This window comes from Mirounga leonina, unplaced genomic scaffold, assembly GCF_011800145.1.
Source record: "Mirounga leonina isolate KUSES-001 unplaced genomic scaffold, KU_Mleo_1.0 Mir_224, whole genome shotgun sequence".
NCBI lineage: Eukaryota > Metazoa > Chordata > Mammalia > Carnivora > Phocidae > Mirounga > Mirounga leonina.
Genome location: NW_023270615.1, coordinates 10736409 through 10755983, shown reverse-complemented (window position 1 = coordinate 10755983; position 19575 = coordinate 10736409). Strand labels below are relative to the sequence as shown.

The 19575-nt window shown below is 42.8% G+C and overlaps 1 protein-coding gene across 2 annotated transcripts in view; it reads right to left on the bottom strand.

Moving 5' to 3' along the window:
* Nucleotides 1-19575, bottom strand: part of DOCK8 (dedicator of cytokinesis 8) — a 227664-nt gene that overhangs the window by 161038 nt on the left and 47051 nt on the right. Inside the window, exons 2-4 of one of the 2 annotated variants that reach the window (XM_035029106.1) lie at nt 16072-16174; nt 3050-3225; nt 435-506 (exon numbers count right to left, since the gene is read on the bottom strand). In XM_035029106.1, coding sequence (XP_034884997.1) covers nt 435-506; nt 3050-3225; nt 16072-16174 — 351 coding nt within the window. Of the gene's footprint in view, nt 1-434; nt 507-3049; nt 3226-14795; nt 14988-16071; nt 16175-19575 lie in introns of those variants that run through there. The other variant, XM_035029107.1, reaches the window with a different exon arrangement.

Sequence of the window (19575 nt, the reverse complement as noted above, 5' to 3'; positions counted from 1 at the left end):
GGAGCCAGATTATTAAAGCCCTTGAAAGACAAACCAGCAGAGTTGATATCTGATAAGAGTAGGTAGTACAGAGCCTTAGCAGGTGTTTGAATAGGGGACAAGACAGTCAATCCGCTTTCATTACTCATGAATTCTGTATTTTGTATTTAAACAGTCACCTCCTTGCTAAAATTCCTTTGGAACAGTGATGTGGGCACGTGTGCAACAAACAAACTAAAACCCAAACCAAACCAAACCAAACCAACTAACAAAACCCCGACTCAAGATGTTAACAATAAGGGGAACTGATGGGAGGTGGTATATCAGAACTCCCAGTACTTTCTATTCAGTTTTCCTGTAAACCTAGAACTGCACCTGAAAATTTTCATTAAAAAACAACTGTAAAAGCTAACAATATATGTATATATGTAAAGAGAAAAGAAAAAGGAGCTTACTTTTGGTTCACGATTAGCCATTCCCGAATATAAGTCTGAACACAGTCCCTGACATGAGGGTCCAGTTCAACCCTAATGAGGTGGAAAATGAAATAAAATCATGTTAGTACTGGATAAAGACAACAAAACAATCCCTTATCATAACCAAGGAGAGCAGCATGAATCAACTCCGTATCAAGCGAGAACGCCAGGGGCATTCCTCCCCATTCATCAAGTGTCTGGAGCATTCCTCAGGCGACAGCATTTTTACTTTGATGAGACAAACATATTGGCATTTGATGCTTTGTGGGGTTTTTTATTATAGAGAATCATGTTAAACTATACCTATCCCTTAAAGGCATTCCAACACCAGACAGGTAGAACTAGCTGTAATCACATACATAACCAGAAAAATAAGTATAAATACCAAGTTCTCACAGGGGTAATTTGGGCATATTTTTTGCTCATGTGTAACCTTGTTAGGACACGCGCATTTCCCTCTCGGAAAGCCATGACGAAGAACAGCTGTCTTGTGCTTTGAGGAGTTGACACTGGCTTTGGTCGGTGATTCTGAATTGGGGCAGTTCTTGTCATACCTGCATAAGAGCGTGCCCTGAGAGATACTTTCCAAGGGTGCCAGAGTCTTGAAATAACCAATTCCACAGAGTAGCAAAGCTTTTTGCTGTTTTTCCAAGTGTTCTGGTATTAGAGATGAATGGGTCTAAACACTACATACTAAATACTGACTGCCCAAACCCTAGCCCCATCCCTTATTAGCCATGTGGCCTCGGGCCATCCTTCTATGCCTCAGGGTCCTCATCTTAGAGTACTATTCATAGAGGAGTGCCTCCTTCAGAGAGCTGTGATGAGGATTAACTAAGTCAATGTGGAAGCGCTTAGAAGCATGTCTGGCACATAGTAGGACCCATGGAGGATAGCTCATGCCTCCGACCCACTTACCATGTCCTAGGTACTGATGTAACCACCGTACACATGTTAATTCGGTTATTTCTCTCTTTTTGAAAAAACTCAGTTAATTCTCCCGAGGGCATGGGCATGCACTATTACTCTCATTTTGCAGAAGAGTGAGATGAGAAGGACCTGGCTCAAAATCACCCAGCAGGCGAAGAGCAGGGACTTAAATCCGGGCCTTTCACCTGTGGAGTGCAGGCTTCTAACCAGCACACTGTCAGAGCTCACCATGAAGTTCTGGGTCAACGGGATTCAGCTGTTGTTTACTCTGGTGATGACGATGATGCTTTCCTGGGTTTTGATTATAATGGCAGACTTTTCAACCTCTGAAATAGCAGAGGTTGTTTTAAAGTCATCAGACAGACAGCGTGAGCTAGAAGTTCTGATTGCAAGGCAATATTATACTAAATTACTGATGCTAAGGAAAAAAAACCTGCCTCTTTAACCAAAATTCAAAAATCCCATCTCTAAATTTATTTTAAGTATCTTAAATAGGATTTTCCAAGACTCTGACCTCATTTGAAAATAATTAAATAAGCAACCATAAATTTCAGACAAGGAAATGATATGAAATGATTCTGTCAATGGTGACAAAAATAGACCTAACCTACATGAAAGTTACCCTTGAATAAATGGGCTGACAATGGGAGAAATGTTTTCCACTGTTTGTTTTCTGGGGAGTGAATATTTCTAAAACGTCTGAGCTGAGTACATGATGAGCTCTCCTATGTGAATAAGAACTATCGAAACTGGAGAGCAAAGACTCATGATAATACCGTATTACTGTCACCCCACATCCTTAAACTATGATGGAAGAAAATCCAAATGAGAACTAGAATATATTGCACAGTACTGGGGCGGGGACTGTGTTTCATGATCTCCTTCCGGGGACTCCTTTTGGGGAAGGTGACGACGAGGTTGAAAATGTCCAGGAGAGACGTGTATCTTAATTCTGTTTTGAAAATAAATGCAAATAAAAGTTCATCTTAAACTTCTAAAGAGGTATTGCTTTTTCCACCATGGAAGTACCAAGAGTTTCATTGGGATATAATTCCATTGTTCGCTACAGAGAGCTAATGCCTGCACCTAGAAACACATAGACTAACCCACCGTAGAAACTCAAGCTCTAACCAGCTCTTCACATATTCACTCTCCAGAGCTTTCCCCACTGCCACCCCACTTGGCAAAACTTTCTTCCAAGGAAGGAACTTTGCCCTACTCACATAGTAGATGCTCAATAAATGTGGGTTGAACTTGTCTGGGACTTGATCCCGTCTCTTAGGTGGAAACAATTCAAATGCTTCTGAATCATTTCACTGATTATTACTGAAAAACTTGACATTTTTACAAATGGAGAAACTGAGGCTCTGGGAGCTCACGGGAGTCGCCCAAGGTCCAGGCTCCCAGGCCTCCCCCTGCACCTCTCCTCCTCTCCTTGAGCATCCCCTTAACTGGCTTAGTCCCCACATGCCTTTTCAAAGCCTCTGGTCAAACCAATTTAAAAACGATCACAGGCGCTAGTAATATGCAGTCATCCTGTACACCCCCCTTAATGGATCTGAGTAACTTTAGTTTCAAAAGAAGTCCAGACTTAAGGCATCTCTCCTGCTCACCGATAACAGTCACGACATCACACGCATCTACACTTTAGGAACACGATTTACCCTTCCTCCGGTAAAGAAGGCTGCAAAGTGCGACATTCCTTTGGCGTGAACACCACGTCCAAGTCATCTTCGGTGAAGTCTCCCAGCTCCTGGGCGAGCTCCGCATCCAGGCTGTTCAGCTGTGTCATCAGAAGTCCTTCAAAGTCCACCGGCTCCACCGGGTCATAAAACTGAGGCTGCAGAGATAAGGAGAAGGAAAAGGACGTTCCCACAAGGTTTCCAGGAAAAGCACCAAGGCGACAGTTGGCGAGCCCCGGGCCTGCCCCTTCCATTCAGGGCTTGCCTCCGAGGGCACAGCCCAGTGCAGCGGTCTTCCGAGGGGCCTGTCAGACAGAGAGGCAGTGATACGGAAAGGGAAAGAGACACTGCACGGGAAGTCAAGTCAGAACACGGCGAGGCACCCAAATCACACCCCAAGGCAGAATTTTTCTCTGCTTAATTGCATCTTGATGAGGAATCCTGAGGAGATCCAAAATGAGATCACGAGGCTTTGCTGAATTTTATAATTTCCCCTGCAAAAGCTCTCTGAGGCCATGTTTACCCCAATACAGTGAAGTAGTGCATGGAGGCAATTTTCCAGAAATTCGGGCCAACTCAACACTCCTTTTGTGTGAGTATTGAGGCGCCGTGTTTCCTTTGGCCTGACTTTTCCTATATGTTGCTTCTTGAAAGCACTTCATACATAATCACAGCCCATGGTGAGCCAGACTTGGTGGTGGTGATTTCCAGAGGCTTCTGGACTGACTCCTGCTGGGCAGGAAGACATTTTCACCGGGGCTGCAGTTAAATGAGTAAACTAAAGGCAATTGGCTGATTTTACCTAGGCCTAAATGTACTCCCTTTTATTTTTATTTATTTTTTAATGTTCTCCCTTTTAAAGGATTGTTTTGTTTTGCTCTTCGACTATATCCACGTGCAGTGGGAAAGGACAAAAGCAATGACAGAAGTGGGTGGGAATTCGAAATAGAATGTTCTCTAGTCGACAAAAGAAACAGTTGGCAATCAAGCAACCATTTTTTTTTCTTGTCTGTGAAGTCCCCAAACAGGAACCATTGCCTTAAGGAAGTAAATGAATCAGATCAAGTGGAGCTGTGGAATGATGAGAATACCAGCAGCTCCGTGGGGTTCATTTATGGCAGGCTATTTGGAATCACCAGCCCAAGGAGGTACTGTTCTCTACTCCCCCCGCCCCCGACCACGGACCAATAAAACAAACACTCCAGACTCTCGACTTGTACTGCCTCCATGTGAAATGAGGCCAGATCCAAAGGAAATGCTATCAAAACCGGTTTTTCACCAGCCTGAAACCATACACCAGACTCGATGTGAGGGCTCCACATTGGAGAGGAGGGACAAGGCACTGCTTGCTGTTCGAGAGGCAAAAGGACATAAAATCAGAGAAGGTAGATGTTGCTGCCCTCCCTCCTCCCACCCTTGCCGTTCCTGGTCATGGTGGAGACCTGAGTGACGTGCTGGGGACTGAGGACAAAGAGAAGAACTGAGGCAACATGTGCCCTCCTCCTTCTCTGAGATTCTGGAAGGTGGCTGGCTTACATAATGTCCTGGGCCGCAGGGACAAAGGGGGCAGAAGGGAAGCAACAGGATATACTTTGGTGGAGGAGAGCAGAGACATCTCTAGCTCCGCATGGCTCCCATACGCTGTGACAGAAAGACAGGGAAGTTTCTTGGGGGGACCTGCAGGTCAGCTAAGGAGAAGACCATAGGGCTTAGAGGGTGCCTCTCAAAATGAAGAGACAGGGACCAGCAGGGGCTCCGGGAGCTGGAGATCAGCCTGGGCAGAAGCCAGATGGGGACAGAGTTTGCAAAAGGCCACTAGTGACCTCTGCCAGAGAAAATGGCAGGCATTGTCTATGCAGACCTCCTTAAGACCAACCAACCCCAAAGTAGAAAGTGAATTTTCCCACCCCTTACCACAACCCAGTACAGAGCGTTCAGAGTCAGGAACTGAAATAGAAAACTGCATTTTTTTGCATACCCAGTCTTATTATTGCAAAGTTGATACCCATGAAGCCAATAATTATGGAGCACTTACTATGTGCCAAGAAACTGGCTAGGTCATTATATACATTATGTCATGTCATCCTCACTAAAGCCTATGAGGTACACACTCTTACTAACCCCATTCTACATGAGGACACTGAAGGCTAGAGATTTAATAATTTGCCCATGGCTCCACAGCTGGGAAGGAGGCCCTCTGGAATTCAAACCCAGGCAGACTCATGTTCTTAACCACAGTGGTTGTGTTTTCTCTTGAAGGCATTTTAGGGAATCTGTACTTCCAGAAATACTTAAAACACAAGGCAATAGTAAGTGTGTTTGGAAGAGGGTGAAAACTACCTTTACCATACTACCCACAAGTTCTACTTTGTATTTCTCATGAGCCCAGCTGCTCAAAGTAATGACATAAAGTAATTAATTAATTACAGTAATAACAAATGTAAATTTATTATGAAGAATGTCAATCCCTCAAGCCGAGACACTTTAAATATATACTTAAAAATAAATTATACTGGGCGCCTGGGTGGCTCAGTCGGTTAAGCAACTGCCTTCGGCTCAGGTCATGATCCCAGAGTCCTGGGATCGAGTTCCGCATCGGGCTCCCGGCTCATCGGGGAGCCTGCTTCTCCTTCTGACCCTCTCCCCCTCATGCTGTTTCTCTGTCTCTCTCTCTTTCTCTCAAATAAATAAATAAATAAAATCTTTAAAAAAAAAATTATACTGAAGCACAATTTGGAAGCATTGTGACGCTAGCATTAATCACTAGTAAGTAGAAGCTTCCACGGAGAAATGGCATTTGTGCAAAATCATCGGAGAGAAGAAAATTCAGGTCCAGCCAACATAGTCTACTTGTCGTGACCCTGAAAGCCAGAGCTACAAATGATGACAAACCTGGTTGAGAGCAGCACCTGTTACCTACAGGACAGGCTGTCTAGGAACCTGGGTGACAAGGACAGATGATTCCCTCCTTCAGGAAGGGTTTCCTGAGTGTCTGCTGAATGCCAGTCACTGAGCAGGGCAGGGGAGGGGTACAGAAGAGTCAGGTAGCTCCTCTCCAGCATCTTCCCAGAGATCTCTAGTCAGCCATGAGATGGTGCAGTTTGCCACATTCTCACAGATAAATCATCCTATGTTTGAAGAGGGCAGCCATGATAAAGGACACGGTAACCTCACTGAGCACTAACTGTGGGGCCATGGCCAAGTGTCATCGATATACGGGTTTGATCGTAAAGTCAAACTCTCGAGGTCGCATATATTTCAGGACTGAGCAGACTGTAAACATCAACCATATGAGAGAATTACTGAGTATGGTTCCAGCGCAACAGACAAGGTGACATTTGACTACTCTCCCCTACTCTTTCTACACTGAAACAGACAAGGGAGGAAACTGTCCATTCCTAATGTGATGTAAACTACTCTTTGGCAAGTAGGTGGAGACCCCAAGTACTGTGAACAGGGTCTCCGAGGAAGTTGTTCTGCTTGCAAATTCACATAATAACCAGGAACCTGGGGCGCCTGGGTGGCTCAGTCATTGGGTGTCTGCCTTCGGCTCAGGTCACGATCCCAGGGCTCCTGGGATCGAGCCCCGCATCGGGCTCCCTGCTCAGCGGGAAGCCTGCTTCTCCCTCTCCCACTCCCCCTACTTGTGTTCCCTCTCTTGCTGTGTCTCTCTGTCAAATAAATAAAATATTTAAAAAAAAAAAAAAAACAGGAACCAAAAGAGATTTCTGTTTTCTAAACTCTCTGAAGTCTGCAACTCAAGAGTTGGTTTTATTTTGAAGCAATCAACACATACACACAAGCACATACACTATGCTGATCTAGGGATAAGCAAAGGGAGGAAACAAATACTGAACAGAACTGCAGTGGTATTTTATTTCATTGGGGGCTGAAGTTTGAGAACAGGGTGGGGGGATGGTCTAAAGTCAGTCCTTAAGGCAAGACTGGGGCTCTTGGGAACTTAAAAGCCAGACAGGAAAATTAACTATTTTGTTTTCTCTGCTGTTGAGTACATATGGCCTGTTAGTCAGTGAAGACCCAAGACTAGATTAAATGGTATAATCCAAAGTAATTCCAAGAAAGTCCCCTTATACCATGAATTATGACATTGCCACCATCACTTGTTAAAATAATAGAAGAGGGCGCTTGGGTGGCTCAGTTGGTTAAGAGACTGCCTTCGGCTCAGGTCATGATCCTGGAGTCCTGGGATCGAGTCCCGCATCGGGCTCCCTGCTCAGCGGGGAGTCTGCTTCTCCCTCTGACCCTACCTCCCTCATGCTCTCTCTATCTCATTCTCTCAAATAAATAAAATCTTAAAAAAAATAAATAAATAAAATAAAAAATAAAAAAATAATAGAAGAAAAAACCCCAAATAATCAAAATAGAAACCAAAAAAAAAAACAACAAAAAAAAACCCTTCAAAACAAAACAACAAAAACTCTTAAGACAACAAATAATCCTAAATCAGGTTTTATCTATCATGACTGTCGACTTTGCTAGGCTGAACTACATTCCCCGAATTTACTTCCTAGTATGTTTCTAGTCAGAGTGGGCTCCAGGATGTTTCTCTTGCTACAGCTAATTTGGGGCATACATACACCTTCTACTGATATAACCAAACACTAATTTAGGTGCTGCTGTTGAAGGGATATTACTAATGTAATTAAGGTCCCTAATCAGTTGACTTTAAGTCAATGTAAAGGGAGACTCCCCTGGGTGGCCTGACTTAATCAGGTGGATGCTGACTTAATCAGGTGACAGCCACCTCCTAGTTCAGGGACTCCAGGCTTGAGCTCCTGTCCATGGAGCTCCAGCTTGCTTATGATCTTGCCTTCCTGACTGCTCTGGGGACTCGCTTAGCCAGCCCCCACCAGTGGGAAAGCCAATTCTCTGCAATCAACTCCTTAATATCCGTGCATATGCATCTCCTCCTGGTTCCACTGCTCTGACTAAACCTGGACTAATCTGTCTACTTCCATTCATTTAACAAATACTTCCTGGGGTCCTACGGTGGTCCAGCTCTAGGTGAGGAGACACAGTCATTGCCCCGGAAGCAATTTTCAACACTTCTCTAGTGAAGACTTGTGCAGTCTTTCTCTCTAGTTACTTTTTGCAGAGGCCTCATTGACAGAAGACTAGAAACACACAAGAAGATTATAAATACCCTAAACGCTTCAATTATTCACAGCCAGAAATCCATGTTTTAATTAAGGGAGTTTGAGCTTTTCCTTGTCCCCTAATGCACATCAAAGGCTAGTTCTCCTGACATGAATTGGATTCAATTTGTTCTGAAACTGACAATTCCTACAGCACCAGAACCATATCTGTTTAAAATGAATCTGTATAGGGGCGCCTGGGTGGCTCTGTCGTTAAGCATCTGCCTTCGGCTCAGGTCATGATCCCAGGGTCCTGGGATCGAGCCCCGCATCGAAGCCTGCTTCTCCCTCTCCCACTCCCTCTGCTTGTGTTCCCTCTCTCGCTGTCTCTTTCTCTGTCAAATAAATAAATAAAATCTTTAAAAAATAAAATAAAAAAATAAAATAAGGGGCGCCTGGGTGGCTCAGTTGGTTAAGCGACTGCCTTCGGCTCAGGTCATGATCCTGGAGTCCCGGGATCGAGTCCCGCATCGGGCTCCCTGCTCGGCAGGGAGCCTGCTTCTGCCTCTGACCCTCCCCCCTCTCATGTGCTCTCTCTCTCTCTCATTCTCGCTCTCTCAAATAAATAAATAAATCGTTAAAAATAAAAAATAAAAAAATAAAATGAATCTGTATAGCTCCCAGCACAGTGTAGTATTCAGAGAGCACACTGATAGCAGATTAAAATAACAAATCTGGGTAATACTTCACAAATAAGGATGCTGAAAAACAGAAAGGTTAAATGACAGGAAATCACAAGGGTCCTTTGGCATTGGTGGTTCAGTGGTAGAATTCTTGCCTGCCACAAGGGTCCTTTGTTACAGCTTTGGGGAGGGGCGGGGTTGCTTCATGCTGCTCTGTGCAGGGCTGGGGGTAGAGGTGTGGGGTCTCCAGGGGTACTGGCCTAGTACCCTCACATGTGTGTACCCCTATGGAGGGTGGTCCTCAAATCTACCTGGCTGTTCATGAGAGAGGTCTTGTCAAAGTCACCCAAGACTCCCCTGTTGCCAGATTCAGTGGACATTGCTCAGTGCTGGTTTATCTACAGTATGGGACATGGTTAATCACTCCCTCTTTCTTGCAATACTTCATTCAGATGGAGGGTGACACAGTCTCTGAAAGCTCATATACCAGGAAACAAATTGGGATGGTTGGTCACTCTACCTGTTTCTAGGTTCTCCTCCTATGATGCAGTGCTCCAGGATTCAGTCCTAAAATGTCTTTGCTTCTCAATCTGCATTCACTCCCAGATGAACTCATCTACTCCCATGGCTTTAAATACCATTTTTTTTTAATTACAAATTTATATCTTTGCCCTGAAATCCAGGTTAACTTTTCCAACTACATCCAAACATCACCATCTGGTGGTCTAACAGGACTCTCAAACACAACAAATTCAAAACTAATTTTTAATTTTCCTGCTGATCTTTTCTTCCCATATCTCCCAAGTCTTGGCATCTCGGGGAGTGGCAAATCCATTCTGCTGGTTGCCCAGAGCAAAACCTTCAGAGTTAATGTTGGTTTCTCTCTTTCTCTTATGCCTTACATACTGTCCATCAGAAAATCCCATCCACTTTACTTCTGAAATATATTCAGCATCCAACCTTTTCACCTTCTCTACTGGCATCACTCTCTATAACCCTATTCCAGAGTTATTGTGACAACTTCCTAACACCCTCCCCACCCCAGTCTACTCTCCACATAGCAACCACAGTGATCCTTATAAAAGGAACTCTATAAGTCATCTTTATAAAAAGTCAGATCATGCCTGGCCTCTGGCTCAATGCTTCCAGAGATTTCCCATCTTAATCAGAGTAAGAGCCGAAGTTCTTCTGAGGTCTCTGAGCCCTGCTTTCCCTTTGATCTCATCTCCTCATGCCCACTCTGCTCAGCTCATACTCCACTTCCTTGCTGTCGCTGGAGCAGACCACATACTCTTGCCTTGGGGACTTTGCACTTGCTGTTCCTTCTGACTAGAATACTCTTCCTTCAGCTACCTCTCAAGTTCATGCAGAATTCTTCCCAAGTGTTTCCTTTCCAATAGACACCCAAATAGCTCCTCTTCTGTATCATCTCTCTATCCTCTTTCCCTTTTATTCTTCAAGGCATTTAAGCGCCTTGATATAGTCTGCATTCACTTACTTGTCTATCTCTCATTCTAGAACATAGGTTCCATGAGGCTAGACCCTTTGTTGTATTCACTAGCATATCCCCAGCTCCTAGAGCAGTACCTAGCACAGAGTTGAGACCCAATACATATTTCTGTAAGGAAGGAAGGAAGGAAGGAAGGAAGGAAGGAAGGAAGGAAGGAAGCAAAGGAGGGAGGGAGGGAGGGAGGGAGGGATATTTAAGACAATCCTCTCCACTCTCTACAATATTTAAGTAAACAGAGCTGAGAACATAAGGTTCTTCCCCTTCAATGATTTCAAAGTACTTCATGGCTTAGATTCAACAATGCTCCCCTGCTTCTCCCAATGTCAATCTTCCACTGTACTACTGAGTAGAAGATACTGACAGGCCATCATGAGCATCAACCTATTTTTGCCAAGATACTTTGATGTCCCTGCTTTTCAATGACAGAAATAAAACTGCTCGGCATGCAGGCTGCCACTCTGTCATTTTATGTTCCATTGTGAATCTGCCACGAAAACTATATTGAGGTCTTCATTTCCATCATGGCCCCTCAAGGGAAATCAATGAAACCTAAGGACAGCCCAACTCCTTGACAGATGAAGCACAAAAGAACAATAGCATCAGAAAAATTTAAAAGAACCATATTTATCAAGTGATCTAACATTTTGGTCATCCTTGGTAGTAAAATCAAAAGGTTGCTTTATTGCACAGAAGCTTAAACACATTACACATAAACACAATACAAAAATGAATGCCTTCTAAGGTATGAGACTTTTTTTCTTTTACATAAATGTTATACACAAACATCTCATGTAACCCTGGTGTTTAGGATGTGGCTTTTTCAAACATCCTTTTCTCCTGCAAGAACTGTTACATTCCAGCTGATTCATTCCATTTCACTTCAAATCTTTTCTATTCTCATTTTTAAAAATAGAATTTTTCCCTCTATGAAAATGTAGGTTAAGGTTATTAACCAAGTATAGTGTCTCAAATCCTCCTTTCTACTTTAGGACAGAGATCCCAACCTTTTCCTGGAGTTCACTCTCCTTTCGACTTTGAATGATCAGAAAATAGTTTTAGTATTTTAATGAAGACGTCAACTATAAAGTCAGTTGCCTGTGTAGATGGCTGGCATGAGAGGATGTCTGGTCGACCTGCCCACAAGGCTGTGGCAATGGAGGATGCCAAGGCCAATGTGCAATGCTACACACAGGTGAGTCTACACACAGGGTCATGCTCTCTGACACTGGTCACAAACAACTCTGGCAAGAGTGTCAAGGAGACCCAGGGCAGGTCTATCATCATATCACCAGGTCTAAAAAGCCAACTTGAAACAGTCGATCCTCTTCACAGTCCACAATGCAAGAGTTTAAAATATTTTATCTACTTTGAAAACACACATACATCCCAGCTGACATTTACAATTAGAGTTAAAAAACAAAGATCCAATAAAACCACACCCACACCCACACACCCTTTCTCTCATGTGATTGATCTGATTTACAACAGAAGCCACTGTATTTATATAAGGATATATCCATAGGGTTAGCAATGGTCCTTGCCCACCACATTTTCTGAAATCCAGAGCAACTCGGACCACAAAAGAAACTACCTTTCTTTGTTTTTTGCTCCTATTTGGAATACTTCTACCTATGTAGGTTCTTTATTTTTTTTTTAAATTTTTTTTATTCTTATGTTAATCCCCATACATTACATCATTAGTTTTAGATGAAGTGTTCCATGATTCATTGTTTGTGCATAACACCCAGTGCTCCATGCAGAATGTGCCCTCCTCAATACCCACCACCAGGCTAACCCATCCTCCCACCCCCCCTCCCCTCCAGAACCCTGTTTGTTTTTCAGAGTCCATCGTCTCTCATGGTTCGTCTACCCCTCCGATTTCCCCTGCTTCATTCTTCCCCTCCTGATACCTTCTTCTTCTTCTATGTAGGTTCTTTAAACAACCCTCCATCTGGATCACATGCTAAAATCCCGGGGAACTTTAACATATCAAGATACCTAGGCTCCAGCCCTTAGAGATTCTGATTTCATTGTTCTCTGGTGGGCCTGGCCACAGATGTTTCTAAAGGTCCCGGATGATTCTAATGTGCAACCAGGGCTGAAAACTTTCCTTTAAGTCTTCTCTGCCTCCCTCAGCAAGCTTTTACCTCCTTTTGAACACCTAGCATGCTTAAAGACAGTATAGGTCCTCAGTATCATCTGTCCTCCCAAGTAGACCACAAGGCCTTTCAGAGCTGAAACCACCTCTGGCCACCTTTTAATCTCTCACCCTTTCTCCAATATACAGACAACAGACAGTGCCAAACACGTGGACAGAGCCATTCACCAGTATTTACACAACATCTATGATACCATTCTATTAACCCTAATGGGAGGGGGAGCACTCTTAGGCCAACATGGCAAATAAAAAGAGCTGGAGGCTTCACAGAGATTAACTTGCCCCAGATTATATACCAAATCAGTGGCAGTAATGCTTCACCCGGGACCCATCTCACCAGTTTTTGTAGGAAAAAAAAAAAAAAATACGTGCTTATTTTTAATGATTTATGTATAAAAGAAAATTTTATGATACAATTTTAGGATACAATGCACATTTCTGCAACACAAAAATTCTATTCATATTCACAAATTCATGAAAGGCAGGTATATTCAAGCAAAACGGGGTCCACTTAGGCTTGTGGCCAAGTTCTGGCCTCTTGCAAGACAACAAACTAATCATTGATTGGGTTTTATTTTCTTTAAGATTTTTATTCATTTATTTGGGGTGGGGCAGAGGCAGAGAATCTTCCAGCAGACTCTCGACTGAGCTCGGAGCCCAGTGTGGGGCTCAATCTCACGACCCTGAGATCATAACCTGAGCCGAAACTAAGAGTCTGATGCTCAACTGACTGAGCCACCCAGGCGCCCCACTGATTGGGTTTTAAATAATGTGGCACCATTAAATACTTCTAAAAATTAAGTAGCCATTTGTATTAGCATGTGGGGTTGTTGAAATGGGTAGTTATATAAATAAAGGTAAGGAAAACAAAAGCCAAAATGCACTTGGTCTTATTTTCCAATTGTCTGAAACCAAACAATGAACAGTCTATAGCTTCGCCTTTAAGGTTTTTTTTAAAGCTACTTCAGCTTGAGAGTCTTTAGATGATAAGCTACTTCTCTGCCTTGCCAGGAATGAAGCTTGTTGAAATGTCCCATTATCTTTCTATGAAATGGATTTTTTTTTAAGGTAAAGGGAAATCACCATTAAGTTGATGATGTCTGTTGGAGGAACCTTCATTCGGGAAGATGATTCAGGGGAAAGAATGGCCACTTCATTGTGACATGACAGCATGGCGGCAGGTAAACGTTAGGGTGATTTCCTCGGCAGGCTGTGCATTTTTTTTTTTTAAAGGGGGAATTAAAATCAGGCCTCTTGGCTCCCTCATGCTTCCTGTTCCTCGTGCAGTTAACAAGAAGGATCAGGGGCAGCACCGAGTGCTGAAATTGGAGTCGAGATCTGGGAAGAGATATTCAGGAGCTAACCTGGAATACTAAGAGCCATATATTTTAAAGGCTATTCATTTGCAAATAGAATCAGGAATAAATTACGACAGGCAGAACCCATGATCCTTGCATAATTAAACGCTGTTGCTTATTTTTGCTATTTCTTTGATGTCCTCTGTTAGAAAATGGGTAGTTAAGCCACATGGTGATTTGACTACCTAGCTAATGAAGAAATTGATCAACATTCACTTTTGTCAAAACCTACGGATGAGGAGGCAAAACTACCAAAGGAACACCTATAGATATTAAGCAAGTTTTTTCTGTGTGTGTGACTTTAAATGAAAAACTTAAGGCTGCAGCATAAATGTCAAAGCTGGTGTGCAGAGAAGGGGTTAAAGCTTGCGAGCTACACTTCCTTAAAGCCTCTTAATTACCATGTCCACACTGTTTCTCAATTCAGCCACTGCAAAGAGTGGCAGTCTTAATTTACCAGCAAGCAAGGCACCAAACCCTCCCTCCTTACCTTGTTTTAAATATAAACGTGTATCTGGTCACTTTTTAACTGAATTCTGCATACTTTGGAATACAATTTGAATTAGAAATTCAAGAAAAAAAATTTTTTTGGTTTTCAATGAAATATATACTAGCACCAAATTAAACAAACAAAAAAACACACAGTTAATATTTCTTACTCTAAAGATGATCTAATCTATCCGAAAGCATGGACGTCATGCTTTGAGTGTGCTTTTATTATAACCTGCATTTTGAAACAGGAGAAGTACAAACAAAAAGGACAGTTAGCAAGCCACCGAAGTCATAAATAGATTTTTTTGAAGAAATGTCATTACCTCTTGCAGTAAAAGATGCTATACACTTTTTACTACTCCTGTTTCACCAATGACACAACACACAAATTATCCTACTGAAATAACCACGCACCACTCCAGCCAACATACCTTTAAAAGATACACAGTTACACGGCGTGCAAATTGTTACAGGAGGCAAGATGGCGGCTACAGGAAACCAAGTGGAAGCTTACAAAACTTTGAAGAGCAGAAGTGGTTTTGAAGTAATAAGTGAGAAACAAAAAAAATAACCTAACCTCCTCAAGATAACCACTAGAAGAAGCAAGAAAGTGCCGCTGTGCTGAGAGTGAGGAAGTGAGTAGAGCGAGGACTGTAGCCTCACACAAAGGAAGTGAATACTCAACTTCTGGTTTTACAAATCATCTCATTTAAGTGAGGTTTAGCCCACCTAACATATGTCTGGCATTTACTCCTCAAATAATACAACACATAATGCACACTCAACAGTAGGTGTTAATATAAAAATACAAGCTACCTTCAACTTAAAAGGGGGCATGTGCCTCAAAAATGAAGGTCGGGATGCCTGGGGGGCTCAGTGGATTAAGCGACTGCCTTCGGCTCAGGTCGTGATCCCAGGGTTCTGGGATCGAGTCCCACATCGGGCTCCTTGCTCAGCAGGGAGCCTGCTTCTCCCTCTGCCTGCCGCTCCCCCTGCTTCTGCTCTCTATCTCTCTGTCTCTGACAAATAAATAAATAAATAAAAATCTTAAAAATTAAGGTCTGTTCTGTGATTCCAATTATACGAAGTTCCAGATAAGGCAAAATTGTGACAGAAGTGGATCAGTGATTGCCTTGGGCTGGGGGCTGGAAGAAGAGACCCACTGCAAAGGGGTCCTACGGGTATCTTAGGGTAAAGAGACTGTTCTATATCTGGACTGAGTAGAGATTAAGTGACTAGAAAGTGGCCAAATTCACCAAACTGTACACCTAAAACGAGTGAATTTCTTGTATGTAAATTATACTTCCAAGAAAACAATTTTTAAAAATTAAGGTTCCTAAATTGACTTTCCAGATTTGGGGATGTATTTTCCTAATAAAAGCCTGTTACAAATGGTAGTTTGGTTCCAGGCCACTTCCCCCTCCCCAAAATAGGAGTCATAATTTGGGGGACATCAAGTAGCCCGTTTGCCCACTGAAGCCTGAGACTTCGGAACCATGGCCCCTGCAGGTCCACATTGCCCTCCCAGCTCATGCTGAAGGAAAGAGAGGGAAACTGTGTGATGTCAAAAAGCAGGCATGGAGTTAGGAACTGGTAGTAGGAGGTGTAAGGTGGCAGCAGAAGAGCTAAGGAAAAGCAGGAAGGAAAAGCACACACTGTGCATTTCTGCACTTGACCATTCTCTAAGCAAACCCATCTCATACTTACTAGTTGAAGAGAGGGGAAGCCAGAGGTACTTATGCTCTGTCGATGGTAATGGCCAAGGTTCGGTGGGAGAGTAAACTGTTTCCTTATTTCTGCTGAAGAATACCTTGGGTAAAATACAAACATCCAAATGAAGTGGTTATTTTAACAAATCATCACAATTCTAGATACAATCTTTGGTATCATGTTCTAAAACCCATGCCTTGGCTGGGTAATCAGCAGAACTAACATGCCCTCAGTGGCCTATGAATGGACATTGTAGCTTTTGTCTGATAGTCTATTCCCTTGGAAAGTTCACAAAGGCCAGGACACCTACAACCAACCATGGCTGTTGCCCAATACTGGAAGGGTAGGAGCATGAAGGAGGGGAAGAGTCTGAGGCCCCAGGAAAGATCCACAGTGCTTGGATCCTTCTTCCCAGGCCATTCAGAGGCATTGTCTCTGCATGAGGACATCTGGTCTCTAACTAGAGGCCTTTCAACCCCATGCTGCCATTTTGATCGAGCCATACTGATTTTAAGCAGTTGAACCCTTCTGGTAGGCTGCCTGCTATGACAGAACATTCTAGAAAACTATTATATGAACACGTCCACCTCCCTGCAGGCACTTAGATGCTACCTAGGATTCCAAGGACTGTACGTTTTCCAAACTGCTCCCAGTAGAGTGATCTTTTGAGTCATCCATATCACAACACTGTTGTCCCCTCAGCCAACATCCTTGGTAGCTGGAAACCAGGCACATGGAAGTTGTTCTCCATTGTCTACTCACACCTACTGGCATGAGCTGTTGACCAGGGAAACCCTGGCTTACAAACAGACTGACTTTGAGGCACTCATTTGTTAGTCATTTGTGTGGAGCTCAGAATACGTTTTCTCACGTCACATTTCTCATTCGATCTCATTTGTTGGTGGGTGGACTCTTAGGCTAGTTCACAAAAGTGTATATAAACCGCAGTGAGACTATTATATAGTATAATTAGACACTAAGAGACATTTATTGAGGATCAAGTGAGATTGTATATTTGAAACATGCTGGGTGTCCAACAAAGGGCTATATAAACTTTTTAAATCATAATTTTAAAATATATTTGAATGCGACAAATAAAGCTTACATTTTCTCCATTATAATGTGTGCTAAAGCATAATTAGTAATTACCCTGCACTATAAGGTTTCTGACATGGTCTGCTTGGCTTTCAAATGTGGCAACGTGGTTCTTCTCAGAGGCAGAAAGCCTGTTCTGGTCCCATGTGTGACATCCATTCTCCCAATCCAAGAGTACCTCAATGTCCCTCCAGGATCCACACACTCATGCTGTACTCTGTCTAGGCATAACTACAAAGCAAAGGGGTGGGCACATAACCCAACACAGGACAATGATCTCTCCTTCCCAGGATTCTGGATGATGGATGGATACAAGGATGGAGGAAAATGGCTGGAGCACCTTCATGGCAGGGGTGAACCCCTATGTGATGATGCAGTGAAGTGTGAGACCTCCCAGGAAGTGAAAGCAGCCCATACTGATTGTATTCCTGAATTTCCTAAGATATTGTCTTTATTTAATTTTTTTAAATATAAGAACATACTAGGATAAGAAATATTCTATTATCCACTGGGGAATGCAAATCAAAACCACACGGGCTGCCACGTCACAATCACTAGGATGGCTATTTCAAAAAAAGATGAGTGATAGCAGGTGTTGGTGAGGATATGGAGAAATGAGAGCATCACACATTATTGGTGGGAATGTAAAATTGTGCAATTGGTTTGGAAAATAGTCTGGCAGTTCCTCAAAAAAGTTAAACATAGTGTTCCCATATATATCCCAGCAAATGCACACCTAGGTGTACACCCAAGAGAAATGAGAACATACTTTCATACAAAAATTTAGATATGAATGTTCACAGCAGCATTATTCATAATAGAAAAGTGGAAACAACCCAAATGTCTATCACCTGCTGCATGGATAAACAAAATAAAGTATATCGTGCAATGGAATATTATTTAGCAGCAAAAAAGGAAAGAAGTACTATACAACAACAGGGATGCACCTTGAAAACATCATGCCAAGTGAAAGCAGCTAAACCCAAAGACCACATATTTATTAGTCCTTATACGAAATTTCCAGAACAAGAGAGTCTATAGAGACAAAGTGGACGAGTGGTTGCCTCGGGCTGGGGCCTTGGAGGCAAATGGGGAGTGACTGCTAATGGAAATGGGGTTTCTTTCTGGGGTGAAGATAATGTTTTAAAATTGAGCGTGGTGATGGAAACACAACTCTGTGAATATATTAAGAATTAGCAAATTGCACATGTGAAATGGGTGAACTAGGCAGATTATTTCTCAATAAAGATGATATAGATACAGATATAGATATGGATGTGTGCAAGTGTCCTAAAAACACAAGAGTGAAGGCAAAAATTACCAAATTTAATGAAACAGCCAAGAATGGAGGAAAATCTGCAGAATTTGCTTCCAAGTACTCGATAGGCTGATTTTCATTACAAGTTGAACCATCACCAATTTTTAAAAACCAACAGATTAGACCACTGTCCATATCAAAAGGCCCATCTGCATGAACAACACTGTATCTTGCATTTGGCACCACAAAGGAACCCAAACCAACATGGTGATCGCTTATCTGCTTACTTAGGGAGATGACCGTAGACACAGAGGGACAAGACAACCAAGCAAAGGCCCTTTGCTGTGACCGGGGTGCCTTCTGACAGACATGTCTTACTGCTCCTAAGACTTCTGCCCCCAGGTCCTCCCAGCAGGACCTCTCAAATAACATGATTTCGTCTCATGGTCCTTCTGTAGCTCTTCCTGCCATAGACCAGAGGGGTCTATCTGAAATGGGAATATCTAAAAAGGATCAGGAAAGGTATGGCATTATAAGAGAGTCAAAGAAAGGAAGCAGAGACAGATTCTTGCTTTCATTTTGAAGCAAAATCTGTCGTCCTATGCCAAAACCCCAATATTTTTTTCAGCATGAAATCAGAATGTTCCAGCTCTTCAGTCCTTCTTAAAGAGGGTCAGTGGGTGTTTCTGTTGCAATTCTCCACATCAGTTTCCCAATTCAGAGCCACACAACTGATCCTCTTCCCTGGGAGGAGCCTGGGATCAATTCTATAGAATGCAATTAAACCTGTCCCTTTAAACTGTCAGATATGGAGATGAATTGTTGGTCCTTAAAATGAAAATAGTGAATCGTCCCACATGGAAAAGAACTTGTATCGTTTAAAGAATGTCCAAATTAAATCTCTCTGGAGAGGACCTAAGCACATATTAAACCAGCAAAAATAAGCTAGAATGACAAAATCACACGTTGGTCAAACTGTGGGAAAACTGGCATGCCCCACACCCCGGTGGAACCCCACAGGGTTGTATATTGGTTCAGTGCCTCTGGAAAGCAACATTGTAATACACAACAAGAACTCTAAAACTGTCATTACTTTTCAATGTGATCATTTCACTTTGGAGAATATACCCCATTTCATACAAACATAT